The 22,733-nt window shown below is 38.3% G+C and overlaps 1 protein-coding gene across 1 annotated transcript in view; it reads right to left on the bottom strand.

Annotated features, from left to right (window-relative positions):
* Nucleotides 1-1,356: 1,356 nt before the first annotated feature.
* The window catches only part of tbccd1 (TBCC domain containing 1), a 47,881-nt gene continuing 26,504 nt past the window's right edge, over nucleotides 1,357-22,733 (bottom strand). The window contains exons 4-6 of the mRNA NM_001016961.3: nucleotides 13,475-13,661; nucleotides 10,426-10,923; nucleotides 1,357-1,585 (exon numbers count right to left, since the gene is read on the bottom strand). Coding sequence (NP_001016961.2) covers nucleotides 1,486-1,585; nucleotides 10,426-10,923; nucleotides 13,475-13,661 — 785 coding nt within the window. The 3' untranslated portion in view covers nucleotides 1,357-1,485. The remainder of the gene's footprint in view (nucleotides 1,586-10,425; nucleotides 10,924-13,474; nucleotides 13,662-22,733) is intronic.

The raw sequence follows: 22,733 nt of genomic DNA, 5'->3' as shown, positions 1-22,733 counted from the left end.
GGGTAATAGTGACCATAATGTTATTTAATTTGATGTTTGGTGCAGGAAACAAATTTACACGGGGGCAACAAAGACAATGAATTTTAGGAAGGCAAATTTTAGCTCCTTAAGGGCAGCGCTTCAGGGCATAGATTGGGGCATTATGTTTTCTGATAAAAACACAGAGCAGAAATGGTTGTCATTTAAAATGATATTAAATCATTACTGTTCTCAATTTATTCCATTAATAAGAAAAAGTAGAAGTGTTAAAGGACATATAAACCCCACACACAACCATTTAATCAGTGAACAGCCTCTTTGAAATCTTTCAATACCTGCCACACTGGTTGCCCAGAGGTTAATAGTAAGGCTGCAGCATCCCCTTAATCACTTAGATTTCCTTCTCCTCCTGTAACCCACTCGGCCCCCTCCCTCAGGAATTTGCTTTGGCTGTTGGCTTGTGAGCATGCTCAGTTGTTCTAAACTCAGATTACTAAACACACCCCCCAGTCTAGCAGCCAGTGAAGAGATGGCATTGCTGGTTCCCATAGAAACTCAGCTCTAGCTGTCTGCTTCAATTTTATTCTCCTGAGCTCAGCTCAAACAAAGCAGAACTTTTATCAAAGACAGTTGTGTTTGTGTGAGCCTGTATTCTTGATGAAATGTATGCTGAATAAGGGTCTGTGTGTGTGTGTAGGCTGTTTGCAGATTTAAATGTATCTGATTACGTATCAGAGGAAAAATGGCCACTGGGTGAAAGCTGCTATTAGCTTAAGGAAAATGTGATGGTGCTGGCAAGCGGAGGGGGATATATACAGTACAAATGATGCCATTTGGGTGGGGGAGACGTGCCCAACTGATATACATTGTAGGCAAATGTAGGCTTTACATGTCCTTTAAGGATACATCTTAATATAACTTCATGAACTTTGTTCACATACAGCATATCTAGAATAGGTAAATCTAGAGTTCTACTACATATAATACTGTTCTTACATCTGTACGCCAGCGGTTTCAGAGCGCTTCACACATCCATTCCTGTAACTCTCACAAGTAACAACTGTCTCTATGGTCTCTGAGTTGCATGATAACCTGGTAATCCCATCACAGTAACCCCACAGCATTCACTCCTCTGTGGCTTTCAAATGTCACCTCTCTGAAGAGTTACAGTGTGCCATTGTGATTGGTTTAGTGGAGGAGTTTATATGCCACGGATTTCCCAATCCAGTCATTTGAACCGAAGAAGCTGCTCGGATGAGTAGTGAAATATCTTCAACGACTAACTCAGTCCAGTTGCTCTATAAGTACTAATGGTTTTGTGATTGCAAAATAAAGAACAAAAACATAGTTTTTGACAAAATTGCACAGTACTCAAAATAAGATCATGAGTTTCCTTTAATGCAAAAGGTTTACATATTTCTTTGATTTGAAATGTGAATATTTATTTGTACGATACACTTTTAGGTTTAAATCATTTTTTTTCCTCTGAATAGAAAAGTTTTCTAATCAGGAAACAAGGCTATCCAGCTGATGTCTATTTTCTGTCTTTATAAGCCATTCGTTAAACTTCATTTCGACAACTGCTTGGAGCTGTTTTCTCTGCTCTCTGTAAGATGCAAAGAAAAAAAAAAAAACATTTAAAATACAATGACCGTCTCCCTTTAACAATTTAGAAATAACAACATACTTGTATCAAACAGCAGGGTTTCTTATTTTCAAAATCTGAAGTGAGTCGCACAGTATGTTTGAAAATCTACTGAGGTTTAAGGTTCAATTCCTCACACCCCAAATTCTACACTGCATTCCAGGTGATATTGGTTATAAAATCTTCCAGTAAACCAACATAAAAATGTATTTATTAAAATGCCACCATTTAGTAAGATTCAAAATATGGAGTAACTAGGGCCATAAATATGAAAATACAATTTTCTGAAAAGTACAACCTTTTGTATGTTTAAAAAATTGCATTGGGTTAAAACCAGCATATTTTAGTTTGAGTGTAAATTTTGTACATAAAAGCTTTTGCTGTGCTGTTGGGGACACTCACTGATGACAGGTTGAGTCCAGGTCCCGAATGAGATAAAAATATACTTGGTATTACAAGTATAAAGTGCCACAAAGTGCATAAAAATGCATATGCCAGAGTTATTTGGTAACAAATAGCCAATAAACTGGTGTCATTATTAAAACTGTATATGCTATGCAATTGCATATATACATATACAAATTTTCTTCATACATCTATAACAGCTCTACACATTTCACTGGGGAATGCCTAACATTTTAGCACCCTCTCCAGTGAAACAGACTTTATGTCCTTCAAAGGCATTAACAGAATCTGCCATTACCACATCACTAGGAAGGGCATTCCATAACCTCACTGCCCTCACCGTGAAAAACCACCTACGCTGCTTCAAATGGAAGCTCCTTTCCTCTAACCTTTAGGTTAGAGGAAAGGAGCTTCCATTTGAAGCAGCGTAGGTGGTTTTTCACAGTGAGGGCAGTGAGGTTGTGGTGACCTCTGGTGCGTTGATTGTTTTTATGGAAAAAAAGCTCCCACAACTATTTGTCTATAATGCCCTCTGTAATAATGTCTAAAAAGTATGTCTAAAATAATGTCTCACCTCGCAAGCACCTTTTATCCAGCAACCTCAACAGTCTTTCCTCATAGTTAACACCTTCCATCCCCTTGCACTTCTCTGTACTCTCTCTAGAGCTCATTTATAGACTTCTTTAGGCATGGAGGCCAAAACTGCACTGCGTACACAAGGCAAAACCTCACCAGAGATTTGAATGGAATTAGACAACTTGTTATCTACAAAAATCCCCAACTCACTACCATTTATTGTATATCTTGTATTTATATTATTTCTTTCAAATTGCATAACTTTGCATTTATCAACATTAAAGGAGAAGAAAAGGCAAAGTCCCTTGGGGGTGCCAAAATGTTAGGCACTCCCAAGTGACTTTAATCGATTACCTTACCGACAACCCCGGGCTGGTGCCCCTGTTAGGAGAGAACAGCACCAGCCCGGGGTAGCTGCAACGCTTCCTTCTTCCTGGTTTGGGTGCGCATGCGCAGTAGAGAGAAAAGCCGAACTTTAACAGAGAAGTCGGCTTTTCACTCTACTGCGCATGCGCCTGTCCGGGACAAATTGCTAGCAAGTGAATAGGAAGGAAGAAGCGCTCGCTACAGGTACCCCAGGCTGGTGCTGTTTTCTCCTAACAGGGGCCTTTCCTTGTCCTTTAAACCGAATTTTCCAGTTTGCTCACTAGTTTTTCAATTTTGGCAAATCTCTCTGCAAAGCAGCAGCATCCTGCAGGGAACTTAGTTAAAGTTAAATTTACTATCATCAGCAAAATTAGAAACAGTACTTTTAATTCCCACCTGTGTAATACATTAGAACAAACTTTACCTTGTGTTCTACTTTTGTTTCAAACTCAAGTCCTCTATCAAAAGAAACAGGATTTCTGGTCTCCTTTTTTGCAAACATGTTCTTAATTTCTGTGCCAGAGTCTGCCTCTCCCCTCTCCTGTAAGAATGCTAAGAACTCCCTACCCCCCAGGAATGTGTGATCTGAGCTATACAGCTGGAAGCTTCCTCATAGTCTTACACACTGCCAATGTACAGGGGTCTTGGTCTTGGTGCAGGAATGTGGCATTATGGGAATTTTGTTTAAAGAGCTCAACAGGCGAAATATGGGGAGACTTAAGGGCACTATTAATCTCAAGCTACAGGCATACCTTCAGCTCTCTTAACTCTTTATTAGCCTTTCCTTCTCCTTTAACCTGCATCTTCTGATTTCTGACCTAATTTTCCCCTTGTGGTGTGCACATTGACAGAAAGATGGAATACATGTTACTGAAACCACCTCATAGTTCAAAGTTGATCCAGAGACTGGTCCAGTGGCCCTCTTAGATTCAGGTAGGAATTTGTTTCTCCTCTCAAGCAAATTAGAAAGGCTTCAGATTTTCAGGCTACCCTGGATCAACTAGCAGCATGGCAAATTTTGCTTAAATAAAAATGCTGCACTTGGTGGATGCCTCGTGTAAGAAAAAAAAAATCATTCTACAGATCTTATCTGCTATGTAAAGTTGTGATGTATAGCCCAATTTCATCTTATTGGCTACCCCATGGCTACACAGCAGCTTATATGTAAAATAAGTGCATAATATTGGGTATTAAAAAATATATAATATTGGGTCAATCTAAGAAAAATCTCAGTGCACTAGTTTTTGCTGCCTGCTATATAGCAGAACAGTATAAAATTCTATTTGTGCAAAAAGAACATTTAGGGGCTGATTTACTAACCCACGAATCCGACCCGAATTGGAAAAGTTCCGACTTGAAAACGAACATTTTGCGACTTTTTCGTATGTTTTGCGATTTTTTCGGATTCTGTACGAATTTTTCGTTACCAATACGATTTTTGCGTAAAAACGCAAGTTTTTCGTATCCATTACGAAAGTTGCGTAAAAAGTTGCGCATTTTTCGTAGCGTTAAAACTTACGCGAAAAATGCGCAACTTTTCGCGTAAGTTTTAACGCTACGAAAAATGCGCAACTTTTTACGCAACTTTCGTATTGGTAACGAAAAATTCGTAAAGAATCCGAAAAAATCGCAAAACATACGAAAAAATCGCAAAATACCGATCATTACGAAAAAAACGCAATCGGACTCCATTCGACCCGTTCGTGGGTAAGTAAATCAGCCCCTTAGTGTCTATTTCTGCAGAAAATGCTGCTGCTTGTCCATTGCAAACAAGCAGGTGTGCAGAGAGAATGAGCAGCTCAAACAGAGGCTGAGGGTGCAGAAAGCACCATTAAAAGTTTGGTTGCAACCTCCAGCAAAGTAAAGATTAGAAACTTAAAAGCTCAGTTAGGAGCAAGAAATACTGTTCTATCTGCAATTAATTTGCAGAATAGTAATAACGGTAGATATTATGGGGCCGATTCACAAAAGGTTGTTATCACCCAGACATAAAAACCTGAATAATAAAAGTCCTTTTCAAATTAAACATGAAACCCAAATTCATTTTATATTAACACATCCAAATCCATTATAAAGGCAATTAAAAATCCCAGCTGTCAATCATATATTGCTTACCCCGCCTCTATGCCTTAAACATAAAGGCGGGGCAGACAGTAACTTTAGCTTTCCGTTCAGCACTACCTAGATCTCACTTTTCCCTTCCCTTCTCACCATCTAATTGTGTAGCCAGTACATGGGTTTCTGGTCCCCTATTCTGGCACATACACAAGATTTTTTAGTTTTTAGTAGTTAGAAGCACCTGCACTGTAAAGTATTATAATGGTTACTGCTTTAGTTTAACAGAAGAGTAAAAAGGTACAACTTGATTTTTTTTTTCCTTTTACTCTTTATATTAGCAGAAATGTGTTTGTTACATTTTACACAGACTGCATTCTGCTTGATTGCCTAAATAAATGTTGTGTGTTTCTATATCAAAGCAGTATTCAGTCTATAGGTTTTTCAAAGTTTGTCTGCCGTTGTTTGTATCTGGAGTTTGATGTGTGAAAAGTTCTCAAGGTGGGGTGTTTTAAAATCACTTCACTCTACTTGACTGCATTTTAATGTTACCAATCCTCTTGGTTCTCAGCATTTTTAGTTATGTAAAAAATCAGCAAATGTTTAACTTTGTTATACATGGGGTTGTTTACATAGCATATCTCTGGGTCACAGCATTTTTTGTTGTTCCTTGTTGTGTCCAAAACAACAAACCAGCTAGGCCTAACAATGATGCTCCTAATACGTCTTGTTCTATTTCAGATAATCAGGCATGTGGCAACTGAGGTGTAAATACTGAGACAAATATGAAAAACATCTCAATAGTGATTGGCCTAACATAGTGCTGCACACTTTAGTGTAGTATATCTTTAAATTTCATGAAGCCAGTGTTGGTTATGTTCACACCTGTCCCTGAATTGAGGTGCTTATCCCAGCTTGGCTGATTAATAAAATGTGCCACAGAGATTCTTACCTTACCCCAAAACAATAAAGTATTTTCCCTGTGTAGGTAAACAAAAATGTTCAAAGGCCATGGGTTCTTATAGAAGACTGAGATGGGATCCAGCCCACACATGGGTGGGGGAGAGTCAAGTGGGTAAGTGGTGTGTACGGTGCACAGAGACACCGCAGTAAGCTGGATACCAAACCTCTAAAAGTGGTATGTGGGACTTTATAACTGGCTGATGGGTTACAAATTATGAGTATGAACAACTGTGAGTGTTTTTATTATTAGGTTAAATATCAACTCACAGTACCCCCAAAATGTAAGCATGTATAAGTGTCACATCATTTTGGTCAGTAATCCTTTCATTTGCAGCTCAAATACATATTATACATTAATGTGTGTGTGTGTGTGTGTGTTTGTGGCCTTATACATATATATGTGTATTTGGGTGTTGAACGGATTACAGTGCCAGTTATATATTATATTGCTGCTTTGGTAAATGATTTAGGTTTAATCAATAAAATAAATTTAGCACATTCTGGAAAGTTATTGTAAAGAAAAGGGGAGTCCAGGGCCCTTGTTGTACATACATTGCTGGGTAAACAGTCCACATTCATTATTTACGGTTACATAGTAATCATAAAGCATTGTGCAGTAAATAAACGACAGTAAAATAGGATTGTTATCCAGCAAATATTCTTAAGAATAAAACTGGCCATAGATGCACCAATATATTTGTACAAAATGTACAATTTTTGGACCATATGTGGGCTCCAAATTATCGTCCTGATAATTCTGGTATCATGGAGATTGGTAGTTCAGACAGGTTTAAAAATGTATACTTTTATATATTATATTAATGTATATTATTAATTAATATTCACCAATTTATTACATTGAGTAACTATAATTATACAGAAACTGACTGGAGTATTGGGATGGCCAAGTCAGAAAAACAGGTTTGTTACTATGTTAACTATGTGTGACAAGTTTTTTATATAATGTAGCTTAAGAACCTTCCAGGGAAGATGCTACTTTGATCTTGTAAAAACAAATAATACAGAATTTATTTCCAGCTATAGCAGGGGTCGGGAACCTTTTTGGCTGAGAGAGCCATAAATACCACATATTTTAAATTTAAGCACGTTTGGCCGCGGATGCTGCGGGGCAAGGTAGGGTGGGTGTCATCTCTAGCTGTTCAATATGGCTTACTAATGGTATAACTAAAGGGCTACTTAGCACAGTGCACAGTTGGCTTCTCTTTGTAGCCCCCAACAGAGACATATTGGCCACTTTTAATTTTCAATTCAAGCGTGAACTGTCACAGGTGTCTGCTCCAATGTCCCTCTCAGTTCCCTGGGCCCTGGTTCAAGTGCAACCCGGTAAGGAAGCCGGATGCGATGCAGAGGAGGGCGTGGCCTGCCCTCGGCGGATAGAAGACGTGTTCTAAGGCTTAGAACACGTCTTCTATCCGCCGAGCGCAGGCCATGCCCCACGTCATTTTTTTTATTAAAGATTTGGCAGTGAGCCAGATGCAGCCATCAAAAGAGCCACATCTGGCTCTCGAGCCATAGGTTCCCTACCCCTGAGCTATAGCATAGGTGAGCATTTAGGCAACAGTGATCATAACATGATCATTACATAAGGGGTAACTAATACAAAAATGTTAGATGTGCAAACTGTGGCATCTCTAGCATACTAAAGGAGAATTAAACCCTAAAATGGTATATTGTTAAAAATGCCATATTTTATACACATGCACGTGCTAAGTGTGCTCTGCGTAGCTCTTGAGAAGTTAAGCTTAGGGGTTATAGAAAATTATCAAATGAGGCTGGACTGTCATATAAACTGATGCTTTGGCTTTAGTTCTCCTTTAAAAGACTTTTGACTGTTAAACACAGAAGCAAAACTGAATGTCTTTAAAATTCTGCTTAACAAAATACCTGTCAGTATGTTGCCCTTTAAGCAAGGAAAGCAAAGCAGGAGGTTTGAGGTTGGTAAGAAAAAACATGCACTTAAGGCAGTGATCCCCAACCAGTGGCTCGGGGGCAACATGTTGCTCCCCAACCCCTTGGATGTTGCTCTCAGTGCACCCCCAAACCAGGTAGTTATTTTTGAATTCCTGACTTGGTGGCAAGTTTTGGTTGTATAAACTACCAAATAAACCCCCCTGTAAGCTGATAGTGTGCATAGAAGCTGCCTAATAGCCAATAGCCCTTATTTGGCTCCTCCATGAACTTTTATGGTGCTGGTGTTGCTCTCCAAGTCTTTTTACATTTGACTGTGGCTTTTACATTTGAGGAAGAAAGGTTGGGGACCCCTGATTTAAGGCATATAAGTTAGACAGGACAACTGAGACTTATTAGGTATGAAGCAGCTATTAAGGCATACAAAAAAAGTAATCAGGCACATTAAAGTAGAGAATAAAAAAAGTATTGCAGCATGGAGTAAAAAAAAAAACTGAAATTATTTAAATATTAAAAAGATAAGTCTAATCTAGTTAGTCTAGTCTAGTTAGTACCTTGCAATTGATCCCAACTAAGATATAAATAATCCTATTGGGTTTAATTAATGTTTTATGATTTTTTAGTAGACTAAAAAAAAGTATGGAGATCCAAATTACAGAAAGACCCCTTATCCAGAATACCCTTGGACCTGAGCATTCTGGATGACAGGTCCCATACCTGTGCCAGCAAAAATCAAGACAGGTCGGTACATACAATGACAACCTTGTGGTACTTCACTAACAACAATGGTCCAATTAAAAAATGGCTTGGTACTTTGGTGTAGAAAGGACTCTTTACCCATGTTGGATGTGTACTTTCCAAAAATATATGGTTTTCTGGGTTTTTCTGTATAGTTTTCTGAAATATCATAAATATCATAAAAATCTGCATTAGCACTTAGGAAAGCTTTACGGCTTGGTACTTTGGAGTAAAAGGAAATGTGTACCCATTATAGATTTTAGGGAATTTGTACTTTCCAAAAATATATGGCTTTCTGGGGTGAGCATACATTTTTGTAGCATTATCCCACATAAAGGATGTAAATGTGTTGATTTTCTGAAATGACACATCATATGGGGGTATGTTCCCTTTGGGGCCCCTACATGCCACATATTTAGGTAAACCTATACATATTGGGAATCAAACTGTTTAGTGGACCCCTGGCATTCATATTTAGGGTGTTTTATTTGGTTACTTCTGACCTGTAGGAGATAAGATACTATAGACTGGAAGCTTTGAAGCGATTTTTTAAAAACTTTAGAAAAGCATTGTGACTTGATAGTTTGGAATAGACAGACAGTTGTGCCTATTCTGTATTCCTCAGAATCTGTTCTTTCCAAAAATGTATAATTTTCTGGGATAAACCTTCTGTTAGTGGAATTTTTGGCCTTGAAATCTTAAGTATGCAGCTTTCTGAAGCAGTGCGCGTTCAGGAGACATGCGACTTTCCAAATCAATTTATATTTTCATGCATAAAATAATTTTTGTTTCTGGTATTTGTGTTTATAATATGGATTTAGAAGCCTATATCTTGTTACAGAGTTGGAATAACACAACTATTCTAACATATTTTAATATAAGCATATAAGCTTATGTTGTCCTGAAAAAAACTACATATTGTTTTCCTAGGTAAACAAAAAGTCCCCCCGAGGAAAAGCCCCTAAAGTGCAAAAATGTTCAAAAACTGTCTGGCAATACAAGTTCTGCTTAGATCAAAACGACCGGCAGTGAAAGGGTTAATAAACAAAGGAGTGTAATGTTTGTTGAAAAATTTTTTTTTTAAAGTTTTTCTGATGTTCCAGCAACATATGGGATGACTATGTTGCTTCGCCTCCTATGTTCATCCCCTCTGTGTGTTGGTCTGGTCTTTTTGCTTGTCAACAACTTCCTATACTGCTTTGGCATCCTTACCCTGGCAGTTTTACAACAATTCAGACTTCCAGTCATGTACTTTGAAAGATTAACACCAGCATCAATAAATATCATGGTACCATTGTGACTGGATCATACTTTCCTACACCTGTGAGTTTCAGCCAGCACCTAACTGAATAAATGCAATGGAACCATTGTGATTGGATGTCTGTGACTGTACTACCCAATGGGGTTTAAGTGCCAGGGAACTCCCTACCAGTCATTTGAACTGAAGAAGCCACTTGGATGAGTGGTGAAATGTTTTCAAGAAAACTTAGAAACGTCCAGTTGTTTCAGACTTAATTCTACTAGATAATGTATATCATGACCTGGATGAATGAGAATCTTCATAGACATTGCAAGTTACTTTGTTTATGTTTGATTACTGATATATTTGGTGTGCATTCTTACCTTGTATTTATTGTACTTTTACTGAGGATAGTAAATACCCTCCTAAATTAGTGGTGGTAGAGTCCTTCCAACACCGCAGGATTATATTTATGTAACACTGTCCAAAATTCATTGGCATAAAAACAAGTATATGCAGGTATACTCACCTTGTTAAACCAGCATCTTTGACAGTTTCCTGCCACATGCGTATCTTTTGTTGTCTTTGCTGCACAGAAGTTGAGTAGGCTGGAGGAAGGCCTCCTGGAATTTCAGTTGTGTCACCTTCCATTTCAAAAGGTACAACAAAAGTAAAAAATTCTTCAGGTAACAAAAGTCTCCAAATATGAGAATTGGAGCTCTCTGTAGAGAAAAAAAAAGGTCTATCCCATGAGTTTGGTACTGTAGCTAATCCAGTATGAGCCATGTGATCTTCTAGCATTGAATAAGAGATATGAAAAGGAGCAAGTACAACACCTTGATTCCCACAATAAAAAAGAGGTCTAGTAGGAGTCAGAACATGAAAAGTACAGTTGGTTGTAGATAAAAGTGACAAACGTTGACAAACGGCAATGATCTTTACATTGTAACACATTTGAATATGAAGAACAGTCTGCACTGGGCCAAGGACGATTGTGCAATTTTGACATTTCTCAACAGTCACAGATCTGCAAAGAAAATTTATATAATGAATAAAAGAAAATGTAAAAAGCCAAGCTTCACAAAATGAAACAATAAAATATATCATATCATATCTTTAATCATCAACGAAGGTACTGATTCCTCAGGTACTCCACTGGTTCCTTCCCTTATAAAACAATGCCATTTGACTGCAACATTAGCCTTTTAGCCAGGTTTTTATCCATCCCACTGTGACAGAAGGCAAAATGTTAAAAGAATCATGAAATATTGGTAATACTTCAAGTTACTTTCCTCAATCTATAATTGTTGTCATAGAATTAAAAAATCCAATGAAATATTTATAGATAACGGTGAGTCATTTGGCTTCAATTTTTTTTATGGCAACAGAACACAGCGGTATTCCCGGTGTTGTAAGAGACAGAAAGCAATGGCACTCAGAGCAGTTACAAGCGGAAGGGGTTTTTCTGCCCCAAAATGTTGCACTTCCGTAATAAAATTTGCAAGGGTTCACCCTGCTTGTAACTGCTCTGAGTGCCATTGCTTTTTATCTCTTGGGACTGTTTGGGAGGGTGCCGATCACTCTAGCACGGTGCACCAAGCTTCTTGCCTTGGAGGGCCAGGGTGTGCAAGTCCTCAGTGACTATACGTTTCCTTGTCCTTTAATAGCCATGAAGATAGTTTAGACTAGAGGATGAGTGGGCTGATTTATTAAATGCTTAACCCTCACGACTCGAGCAAACAATTATTGGAAGCACAAGTGAGTTCCTGGACTCACTTGCGGGTTCTGTATCCGATTACCTCAACTTGCTGCTATTCGGCTTTTCCCCCCAATTAAATTTTAAAAAAAATAAAATAAAAGCTCATCACCTAAAACCTGGAAGGCTCGAGCATTAGTAAATAATCCCCAAAGCGTTAAAATTTGCAGATAATATAAAAATATATTGTGTAACACTTCAATGTTGCTCACTATACCAATATTAACAAATATGGCGGGATAAATAAGAAAAACTGCTCTAATGAGCTCTGTCTGATGCAGAAAACACTTTGAACCTGCATCAGACCTCAGGCATTACAAAATATATGCCCTCTGCCAGGTAATGACCTATGTCAGATGCTGAAAAACTGTGGTGTTGGCAGATGCAAACTGCAAAGAATATGGATGATTGCAAAAGTTTGGGCCAATGACAAATTACACATTTTGTTAATTTAGTAAAAGAAAGCAAACAACTACGACAAGAATCAATGTGTTAAAAACTTTTCTTGCAAGGTTCTTAACCCCATTTACCTCATTAGGATACAAAAGAGCTTAACTTAATTGCAGACCTCAATAAGATCTCAGATGCCTCAAACTTAGAACAACAACCATGTGCTTCTCTAAGTAACTTTGTGGATCTGAAAGCTATAAAAAAAGATTGCAAAACACATCTAGATCATAGTTCTACTGTCTGTAACATCATGCACCATGACATGGTTGTACATGATCTGCATTGAAAAAAGATGAAAAGCAAGCCTTACCTGTAACCTCATCACAAACGGCCACTTCTGGGGTATGCAACCAGCATTAAACAAGCCAGAAGCCTTGGGAAACAAGTGCCCTTGACTGATGAACATTCGATTAAAAAACACCTTGCCAACTGTTAACATGGGGGTGGTCCATCATGCTTTTGGGTTGTGTGGCAGCCAGTTGTAAAAACACTGAATAGAGGAACTAAGGAACCCTGTTATCCAGGAAGCTCAGAATTATGTGAAGGCAATCACCCATAGAGTCCATTTAAAGCAAATAATTCAAATGTTTACAAATGATTACTATTTTCTCTGCAGTAATAAAACATTAGTTGAGGGCAACTAAGCTGCATTAATCCATATTATGAATATGAAGACAGTTTAAAGCCTTAACAGTGCTTTGTACAGAAGCAATTGTTTATTGTAACATACCCTGATTTATTTATACGTAGTTATCATATATATCCCTTAAGCACATATTCTCCAGTTTAAACAATCATAACTTGGCTAGCCTTCCTTCATAACTGAGACCTTCCATAGCCTTTAAGGCCTTAACTGCCTTAGTGCTTTGTACAAGAGAAAAACGATCCTCTCCCCATGTTATCTATACCCCTTCTATATCCCTTTTAATAACATTTCAACATGCTTGCCCTTGCTGTCACAGCTCAGCTTATTAGACATAAGTACTTTAACGATTTGCCTAGCCCTATTAAGAATAAAAATGCAAGATGCATAACCATTACCATCATGTCCAGATCCCCCTGCAAGGATGACACATCCTGAAACCTTTGACATAAACCAAATGACCCAGCAAGGATGACAAATTCTGAGACTTTTCTATCAATCTCTCAATTTCTTCAAGACATCACCACACAAAGAGCGACTCTTTGGGTCTGGGTTAAAATATAATGTAGTGCTGGAAAAATCACTTAACATACTGTATTTCTAAAGAATATTGGAAATAATAACACTGTGTTAACTGTTGTTAACTCTTGGAACCTTTAATGAGCCACATATTAAAAATATAACATTAGAAAAGAATGAAATGTAGACTAAGTATGTCACAAATCGTACCTTAATGGAGATAAAAGATATATATAGCAATCACTGCAACGATGAATTTTAACTCGAGCATCAACCAGAGTTTTTGAACTCTTAGCCAAAGTCTGTTTAGATATCTGACTCATAACAACCATGCGATGAGTATGAGGAACCTTGTATGTGTTGCAGGCAACTTTTGCTCTTTTGTTTAGTCCATCAACTGAAAACAAAACAAGAAAACATTGCTTAAATAACCTTTTACAGAAATGTTTCTTACACTGCATCTAAAATAGCATATATACTGTATATTATTTTTACAGAGAAAAAGGAAATCAATTTTTAAAATCTGAATTATTTGCTTATAATGGAGTCTATGGGAGACAGGCTTTCCGTAATTCGGAGCTTTCTGGATATCGGGTTTCCGGATAAGGGATCCCATACCTGTATAGTAAGATAAAATAGGGGTGGAGAGATGAAAGGGGTCATCATATGTAGCAGGGAGGACCATAAGTCACCTTTACTAATACAAGAATACTGACTAGTAAGATGGTAATGTATGATAAAAAGTACTGGCTTTAAGGTGGCTTAAAGGGATTGTGTCATGATTTTTATGGTGTACGTTTTAGTTCTAAACCACACTGTTTACATAGCAAATAATTCACTCAGCCAATTAACATTTTATTTTTGAACCAACAAATGTATTTTTTTTGTTGTAATATTGGTGTGTAGGCAGCCATCTCAGTTCATTGTGTCTGAGCTTTCAGAATGAGCAAGCACTACACATTAGAACTGCTTTCATATAACCTCCTACTCCCATGTAACTGGAGGAGTCCCAAACCAGACTTGGATTTCTTACTATTGAGCATACCTCCCAACACCTGAAAAATGGAAAGAGGGACAAAAAGAATTGCTGCATGTAAAAAGGTGAAATTTTTGACCACGCCCATTTTTGCAACCACATTCCCTAAATACCACTCCCATTTTACTAAATTTGGCAGATTATTTAAAGTTTTAACACAGTTCTGGGGGTTTTGGGTCATTTTATGTGTTATTAAAGTTTTGCTAATGCAGGTGAAATTGCACTTTAAGCTGCATGTCTTCCCCAAAGAGACCTGTTTCAGTGCAGGAGATCAAAGGGAAATGAGGGACTTTTCAATAAGAATCCAGGAATTCAGGTTAAGCTGTTACAAAAGGGACAGTTTGGGAAGCATGCTATTTAGTGCTATTCTGATATCTACTGGGAGCTGCTATCTTGTTACTTTCCCAATGTTCTTCTGATTGGCTGTTGGGGGGAAATGGGGGTTATATCACTCCAACTTGCAGCTAAGCAGTAAAGTGTGACTGAAGTTTAGAGCACAGGTCACAGGTTCAGAGTATGAACAGGAACGAAGGAGGACTGAACTTAGCCTGCAAGGTGAAGTACATCGAGGCTGGATTATTATTGTTTCACCTTTGCACGCCTCCAATCTACCTACCATTTTAACCTGCACCCTCCTTCATGTTTAATTTTCAGCTAGAAACGTGTACAGCATGATGTTGCACAGATGTTTAGAAGATGATCCTACCAGAACTAATTTACACTTTTTTTGTGAAGCCCCACAAAGTACAAACCATCTCGATCACTATGATGGCATTGCAAAAAGTGCAAGGGTACACCATGTTGACACATTGCTTTCTTATTATTTTGAATGTGTTCTCCTATTATGATACTCAAAACTTGTTTAGACCATTCCACATATTTAACCCGCAAGGATACCATCATATAAGGTTTGGGGCCACCATATTTGGGACATTGCTACACAGTTGCTGAGATCACATCCTTGGAGTACCCTTTTCCAGTAAGAACCCCAGTAATCACCTCCACTTTTAGCTCAGTCATCAAGATTAGTGCAGTTGCGCCTAGCCCTTAAAAGCTGTGCAAGCAAAATTATTTATACAATGTCATGGAATGACTACTATGGGCATGTAGCAGACCATTACCTTCAGTCGGCTTCCTAAATAACTATTTACAGATTTTATTCCCATCACTGACCAAATTCAAATACAAATAGTTAATTGAGGTTTGACTATACTCATATGTAAATTGAGGATTATGGGTACTGGAATTGATAAACATCACAAATTCTTTTAACAATTCTATACCAACCTTCCAAATAAACAGGAGGCCGTCTATATATCTTCCATATAGCAAAATACTATTGATAAAACACAAGCCCCAAAAAAATTCATTTTCCCAAAGGGCCATTTACAGGTCAGCAAAAGAGGGAGCAAATCAGCCAACTATAGCAGTACCTATCGTCTATAAGTACATCTGATTGTCAAATAAAAAATTCTTCTTACTTAAAACAAACAAAACACACTTAACCAAATACTTACACTAGTCAGAGGGAAGATCACATTGTTCCTTCTGCCTGTGGGATAAAGGTATAATGGGAACTAACTCGACAGACTACGTATAGAACCAAAGGTCAAGGGGGTTTAAACATTCCACATTTACAAAAATACTACCTGGCGGCTCAGCTGGTTCCGCTAATACATATGCATGCACCCACTTCCCCTAAATGGGTTACTATATTAAAATACCAGCTGTACCCGATCTCTCCATGTGCATTATTATGGTCTTCCCCTTTAAAATGCCCTGAATATCCAGATCCGTTTTTGTTTCATTCCATAGTGATCTGGGACAAATGTAAACACTCAGCCAAACTTTTCTCACCAGCCCTCCCAGAGGCACCACTGCTTGGTAATCCACTTTCCCCCCCAGGAATCTGCCCTATCTCCTTCCGTTGGTGGATGTCAAACGGCTTTACATGCATTTACAACTTTTACTCTCTCTCAGGCCTCAAAACGTGGTCAACAATACAAACCACCCATAACCCCACCTCCCCTAGAAGCCTTTCATTATCAACAAATAAACCACTTCATTCACACTATCAATAAGGATAAATCCAACTTATCCCCTACTTACTTCGAAACAATATGTATTAAGTACCCATACTCAAAGGGTTTAATCTCAAATTTATATAGACTATTGTTAGATGTACATTCAAGGGACCCACTACCGTATACCCAAGCGTGGAATAAAGATCTTAATACAACTGTAAAGGATGAAAGTTGGTCCCAAATATGGAAAACCACAGCAAGTTGCTCTCGAAACACTTCACTACTGGAAACTACATACAAAGTTTTTATGCGCTGGTATATGTTTCCCTCCCAACTGCACAAAATAAGCCCTTAACTTAGTAAAGATTGTTTTAGACAATGTGGCCAAACTGGCTCAGTAATACACATTTGGTGGGATTGCCCAAATGCCCAAAGATTCTGGTCCAGAATCTACAATATTATCTATTCAGTAACACAAGTAAACTTGAGGAAGGATCCTCAAAATGCCTTATTAAATGTCAAAATACCAAATACCAGCAATTATACAAGATCATTAATAACTTTTATATTCTCAGCAGCAAAAATAACAATTGCTAAATTTTGGAAATCAACTCAAATCCCTATCTCCCACTTTAAAAACAAAATGAACTGGATTATGGTTAACAAAAGGTTAACTAGTATACTTACAGATAAACATGATAAATTTATGAAAGTGTGGGAACCCTGGTATACTTATTCCTTCCCGACGGCAGAAACCTTATACACATTTGCATCCTAAACTAACTATTGAAATAACAGTTGAGGCAAATAAGAATCAATGTGAACTATATACAAACTATATACAAACTGTTCTCCCACAGATGCTGACCTTTCCGAGTTTTATTTATAACATGGGACCTCAAAGGCAACACCATCTTATAAAGTTAAGATAACTGATTTTAAACATAAGGAAACCGTCAAGTTAATTTTTTATTTCTTTGTTCTGTTCTTTCTTATTCACCCTTTGGCCTCATTATTCACCAAAAGTGGGACCACCTCTTTCTCTCCTTCCTTCCTTCTTTTCCTTCCTCCTTAAGGATATAGATTGTTCAATACAAGATAACGTTATATTGATATCCAACCTGTAAAAGTTAAAATGCAAATAAAAATCATTGAAAAGAAAGGGAACTAACATCACAAGTCATCCATAAGTAATCCAGTAACCAGTCAATTGCACTCACTCTATTTAGCAAGTTTGTACTCTTTTTGAAATAAGACCTTCTGCCCTCCACTGACATACAATGTTTAGGAACATTTTTGGAATCCAACCACATATCAGGCATTTGCCCAATGTTTGATTCCTAAGTTCCTTCAGAACCATATTTCACTCTGCAAAGCCATCTTCCTTTTACCAAGTGGTTTACCATCACACACAGCTACACATGCTGTACTTACAATACCTAATTAACAATACCAAATTCAAAAGCTTTGTTGCCAGGCAGTTTGTTTTACAGGCAGTTAGTGCCTTTAAGTCACACTCAGGCACACTTTCCTTCAGAGCCACACCATTTGGCGTACTACCATTAATATCCACATTATCAATCAAATCGGAACACTCAGTCCTGTTTTCACTCAATACCTGACACTCAGCCAGCTCAACACGTTCATGTGTCTCATCAGGTACCTCTAAGACAGGGGTCCCCAACCTTTTTTACTTGTGAACCAGTCTCAGATGTAAAAAGAGTTGGTGAGCCACACAAGCATGAAAAAGTTCTCTGGGAATGCCAAATAAGGGCTGTGATTGGCTATTTGGTAGGCCCATGTGACCTGCTAGTCTGCAGGAGGCTTTGCTTGGAGTAAAACTGGGTCTCTGTACTTCCAAAATTTGCCTCAAAATCAAAAACGTAAAAAACTGACTGGTACTTTGAGGCCACTGGGAGCAACATCAAAGGGGGTGGTGGGCAACATGTTTCTCATGAGCCACTGGTTGGGGAACTAGAAATCTCCACCTGCACCAACTTATACATACAATAGCTTTTTACTTTCTGATCCAGCACATTGCATTTCCACTGTGGCCGGCACATCTTCACTCGCAGAATCAGGAGCCAGTTCTACATTTTACTCACTCACCTCCTCAGACACACTGTCTAAATTACCCACATTAACAGTAATGTTACCACTTTCAATTTCATCAGACACTCCCGTCTGACATGGAGGTCTTTTAAAGACGTTTACACTGTGGTACAAAGGCACCTTTGCTGCCTGTGACTTGGGACATTTTTGCTTTAGCTCAGGGCTAAAGAAATGTGATCAGCTTGTGCTTAGAGACTGTGTCCCCAGACCACTGGCATAGGCACAGGGTTCTGTGAATCGTAATGGATGCTACTAAAGCTCTGGCAGAAAGTTTGGCCGTTTCCATGAATGCGTCATCTAAAAGGGACAATATCATTTTTTTTTTTAACTCGGAGCTGCATGGGAGTATGAGGGTGCTTCATTAACTCCTGACATCAGTATTTGGTAATTTTTACAACTGTGGCAGATGCAGCTGCATGTCTCAAAACTGCTGCTATGCTTTGAAAAACTCACACTTAAGAGCAGAATATTTTTTTGGTCCATAGGATTCTTGAAGGGTCTGTGTAATCCACAGGTAAGGTAGTGTGCCAGTCTGATAATAGATGGATCTACCTTGGGGATTATGTTCCAGTGTCAGGTGTACTGTACATACTGGAAAAATTAAAAGGAATACTAAATTTCTTTTCTGGCTGCTGCCATTCTTCTTTAACATATTTAGCAAGGGATTTACACACCGGAAATGATCTTGGTTTCTTCGAAGAGTTACCTAACATCTTATAGGTCGTGGACATGGTTATTTGCTCTTCTTTGATCTCCAAAGCGGAGAATATATCTTTTAGGATATTTTTTTAACTCTTTCTGGTTGTCTAGATGGTTCCTTTGAACCACAGGAATGCTCGTCGGAAGAGAGAGCGTCATCTGAGTGTATGGTGCCAAGTTCTTCTGAAGAGTGATGGCAGTCAGAATTCTGCTGGGTGCAGGATAGGTCATTAAATGATGGTAATAGATTCTGCACTGGCATGGGATTTGTATCTGAAGGTGGTGGTGGTGGTGGTGGTTGGGACTGTGAACCCTGAGAAACGTGTGCAGCTGCTGAAGAGATCGTTCTATTGAGTTCAGCAGTACTTTCATTTTGTGTGGGGGATAATAAGTGATCCTTAAGATTAGCAGTGCTTTTGAATTAACTTTTTGTATGACATAGACATTCGTATTCTGAGACAATTTGCAATTGGTTTTAATTTTTTTCAGTTATTTCCCTATTTTCAGCAGCTCTTCAGTTTAGTATTTTAGCAGCTATCTGGATGCTAGGGTCTAGTTTACCTTGGTAAACAGGCAGTAGTTAGAATGCAAGACTGCAATATGAATAGGAAACTGAACATTGTAGCCTCATAGAGCAAAGGTTTTTGGCTGCTGTGGTCAGTGCCCCCAATTTCACAGCTGAAAAGATGTAGATAAGCAACGCAAATATTTCAAAAACTATAATAATTAAGACCAACTGCAAAGTTGCTATGGATAGGACATTCTATGACATACTAAAGTTAATCGTGAACTACCCCTATAAAGGAGAAGGAAAGGTACACTGAAAATAACCAAAATGTTAGGCACCCCCAGTAATCACTTTCCCGATACTCCGGGCCGATGCTCCTGTTAGCAGTAAACTTCACCCACACGGAGTACCTGCAACAGAGCAATCCTCTTCCTTCCTTTGTCTTCGCACCACTAGCGCAGTTAAGTGAAAAGCCAAACTTTAACAAAAAAGCTGACTTTTTTTTACTGTACTGAACATGCGTTGGCCCCAGGATTGCAAAGAAAGGAAACAGCAGAAAGAGGATTGTCTGTTTGCAGGTACCCAGAGCCAGTGGAGTTTTCTGTTCAAAAGGGCACTGGCCCGGGGTATCAGGTAAGTGATTACAATCACCGGGAGCTGCCAAATATTTGGCACACCCCCAGTCATTATCTCTTTCCCTCTTCTTGAATACGCTTTTTGACTGTAGTCTTAATTTTAAATGGCTTATCTGATCGATCAATCTCCTTTATTAAGGGTAAGAACCCACTGAGCGAGTTACTCGCCCACGATAGATCTCTGCTACATAAGTCGCCAGTGTAAAGCCCTTCGCAACGTTCAGTTTCCAAAGTCATGCAAAGATGCCTACAGGAGGAAACTTTTTGGATTATCGAAGCGATGTGAAGGACTTTCCATTGGCAACTTTCACTGTTGGCAGTTGAAAGCCTTTTCGGGAGGGTTTTTGAAATTTGCCAATACCAATACCAATTTTTACAAATATTACTTAGCTTCAGACCTCAGGCAAATAACCTAATAACCAAATAAGCAAATAATAATCAAATAAGCAAATAATCAAAAAGTAGCCTATACCAAATGGGCAGACACTGAGATGTTGCGCTTTGACCCAATATTCCCTGCTGCCTTTTTATGGACCGAAGGAACAAAATGGGATATAGGACTTCTGCTCAAACCAGTCCAGTTCAATCTTAAGTTATTGGCCCTCGAAAGACAATCCACTAAAACTCAAACAGCATCCCCATTGAGACCTTTCTTAAACAACCCAAAATTTAGCCTAGGAATGGAAAAACATTTTATCAAAATCTGCGGACACATTAAGGTATTTCAGATTCAACAGTTGTTTGATCTGAAAAAACACAGGTTTATAGTTCAGATAGATTTAATAAAGTATTACCAACTTCAAGAGACCTGACAAATTTTGAATAAATATGCGTATGGTCGATAACACAAAAAGGTATAATTTCTACATTACATAGCACCCTTATTGATCAATGTATAGAGAATTCACCACATCCCTATATGCTTCACTGGGATACAGAACTTGGTATTCACATAACACTGGAACAATGGGAGAACATTTGGACTTCCACACGCACCACCATAAAGGAAAATCTATACAAGATAATATTTGAATGGTACCATTCCCGGAAACATTGTCTGAATGCTGGAGTTGCAACCATGACCCAGTCACTGTGTACCATATATTCTGGTCCTGCCTGGTAGTATCATCATTATGGGATAAAAATACAGAAATTCTCTCAAAAGTTATTTGCATCTCCCTACAGAAAGACCCGTTGTCACACCTGTTGGGACTACAGTTACAAGGAGTTGACAAGTGAACGCAAAAGGTAGTACAAAGTTTATTATTAGGAACACACTGCCTGATAGCAAAACTGAAAATTGAAAATCTCCCAAAATACCATCCATATCATATCTTGATTAACAAGATATGACATGTATGAAACATGGACTATCTAACAGCTCTACTTCATGACAACTTATTGCCTTTTTTAGATGACTGGTTTCTATGGGACACTTGCCATGGACAACTGTATAATCATTTTGAAATGACCCAAACCAGCAGCCCTGGCACAGGGGAACTTTCAAACAGGGCTACAGATTATAAGATTCAATTACCGAAATTATACTATGCAGAAATGCGGAATCCTTGGCAAATTGAATGGAGATATGCAATATACGTGCTACATTATCTGCTTATTGCTGTCTATGTGAACAAGCTCACTACTGTACCTTTACACTGATTTTGTGATGTCTTAATTTGTGTTCTTAAAATAAAGAATCAAATAGCAGGATACTGATAAATAAAAACTTTATGATCTTTATTTGTTATCTTAACAAATAAAGTAAATTTAAAAAAAAACAAAGACCCAGCTCCAATATCCATACCTATTAAGTATGAACCGCACCCTCCTCTTTATTGAAAAATTATTCCTAAACTAGAAAACTAAACGCATCAGATGTAGGTTGGCATGGTGGGGAGAAGAGACGACTCCTAGCTCTGAAATGAACCATGTTAAAAGGAGACATTATATATAAAGTTCATATTCAGTGATGACATTCATCAGCCCTCAAAATGTGAAATGATGCAGAAAGAAAAATGTTTTGAAAGCATTTTACCTCCTAAAACTGTCATTATATGAGGGCTGCATACACAACCTCTCTTATCAGAAGCCAGAGTAAAATGAAACATGGGAGTTTCGTTTTAATCTCCCACAGGAAGTAGCCATAGCACTGACTGACAGGCTTTACTCAGCAGTAGCAGGGAAAACCCCTCCCAGTTTCCTCCTTTTGAGTGGGGGAGCAAGTAGAGCAAGAAGGGACTGCCTGTGACATTGCAAAGTCCTGCCCACTCTATGCATATTCACTGCACTTTAAGTAGCTCTGCTGTGTCAAGTGAAGACTATCAGGGCTGGTGGCTCAGAGCCACAGGCTGAAGAAGCTGGCAAAGGGTCTGGGTAGAGCACAGTTTTCAAGCAGTTATGGACATATACGAAAGGTATTAAAATAAAAGCATTTACTACTTTACATGGTTTA

Source organism: Xenopus tropicalis, chromosome 9, assembly GCF_000004195.4.
Source record: "Xenopus tropicalis strain Nigerian chromosome 9, UCB_Xtro_10.0, whole genome shotgun sequence".
In the NCBI taxonomy this organism is placed as follows: domain Eukaryota; kingdom Metazoa; phylum Chordata; class Amphibia; order Anura; family Pipidae; genus Xenopus; species Xenopus tropicalis.
The sequence above is the reverse complement of the archived record's forward strand: the minus strand, read 5'-3'. Positions and strand labels throughout refer to the sequence as shown.